The sequence below is a fragment of the Sinocyclocheilus rhinocerous genome, unplaced genomic scaffold (assembly GCF_001515625.1).
Source record: "Sinocyclocheilus rhinocerous isolate Xijiao unplaced genomic scaffold, SAMN03320098_v1.1 scaffold6716, whole genome shotgun sequence".
In the NCBI taxonomy this organism is placed as follows: domain Eukaryota; kingdom Metazoa; phylum Chordata; class Actinopteri; order Cypriniformes; family Cyprinidae; genus Sinocyclocheilus; species Sinocyclocheilus rhinocerous.
Window position 1 is genome coordinate 1 of NW_015654132.1, and position 881 is coordinate 881.

An 881-nucleotide genomic window follows, 5' to 3' on the forward strand; every position below is an offset into this window, starting at 1 on the left:
GAATGTGGTTTCTCCTTTGTATGAACTTTCAGGTGATTATTCAGGCTTAAAGCCCACAAAAATTTTTTCCCACATTGATCACATTCGTGCAGTTTCTCTCCAGTGTGGATGTTCATGTGTTTCTTAAGGTTTGCTGATTGTGTGAAACTCTTCCCGCACTGATAACAAGTGAATGGTTTCTCTCCAGTGTGGATCCTCTGGTGCCGCTTCAAATCTTCAGCTGTAATAAAAGTCTTCTCACACTCAAAGCACACATGATCTCTCACACCAGTGTGTATCTTCTGATGAACTTTTAAACTCTGCAGCAGTGAAAAACTCTTTCCACAGAAAGAACATGAATGTGGTTTCTCCTTTGTATGAACTTTCAGGTGATTATTCAGGTTTGAAGCCCATGAAAATGTTTTTCCACATTGGTCACATTCGTGCAGTTTCTCTCCAGTGTGGATGATCATGTGGTGCTTAAGGTTTGATGATTGTGTGAAACTCTTCTCACACTGATCACAAGTGAACGGTTTCTCTCCAGTGTGGATCCTCATGTGTCTCTCGAGACTCTGTTTGTATGTGAAACTCTTTCCACACTGAGTGCAGGTGAACCTTTTCTTGTCTCTTCTTTTCAGTAAAGAAATACTTTCAGTCTGTGAGTGAGTTTTTCCTCTAGTTTTGACATGATGTTTTTTCTCCTCCATTAGACCTGAAAGAAATTAAAGAAAAGGTTACAATATAATTAAATCATTAAAAAATTCGAGAAATGTGAAGTGATAGCTACGGTGGCCGAGAGAGCTCAATGCGTTGCAACTTCAGAAAACACAGTGTTGTGAGTATTTGCGGCGCGTTTATTTGTTCGGTTGTGTTGTGAGCATTTGCGGCATATTGTAACCTTT

At 39.7% G+C, this 881-nt stretch overlaps 1 protein-coding gene across 1 annotated transcript; it reads right to left on the reverse strand.

Annotated features, from left to right (window-relative positions):
- Positions 1 to 5: 5 nt before the first annotated feature.
- On the reverse strand, positions 6 to 688 carry LOC107716970 (gastrula zinc finger protein XlCGF49.1-like; the record flags this gene model as incomplete). The annotated part of the gene is made up of 1 exon (XM_016523614.1): positions 6 to 688. A coding segment is annotated over exon 1 (681 nt), but the record flags the coding sequence as incomplete, so codon positions are not given.
- Between the last annotated feature and the right edge of the window lie 193 nt (positions 689 to 881).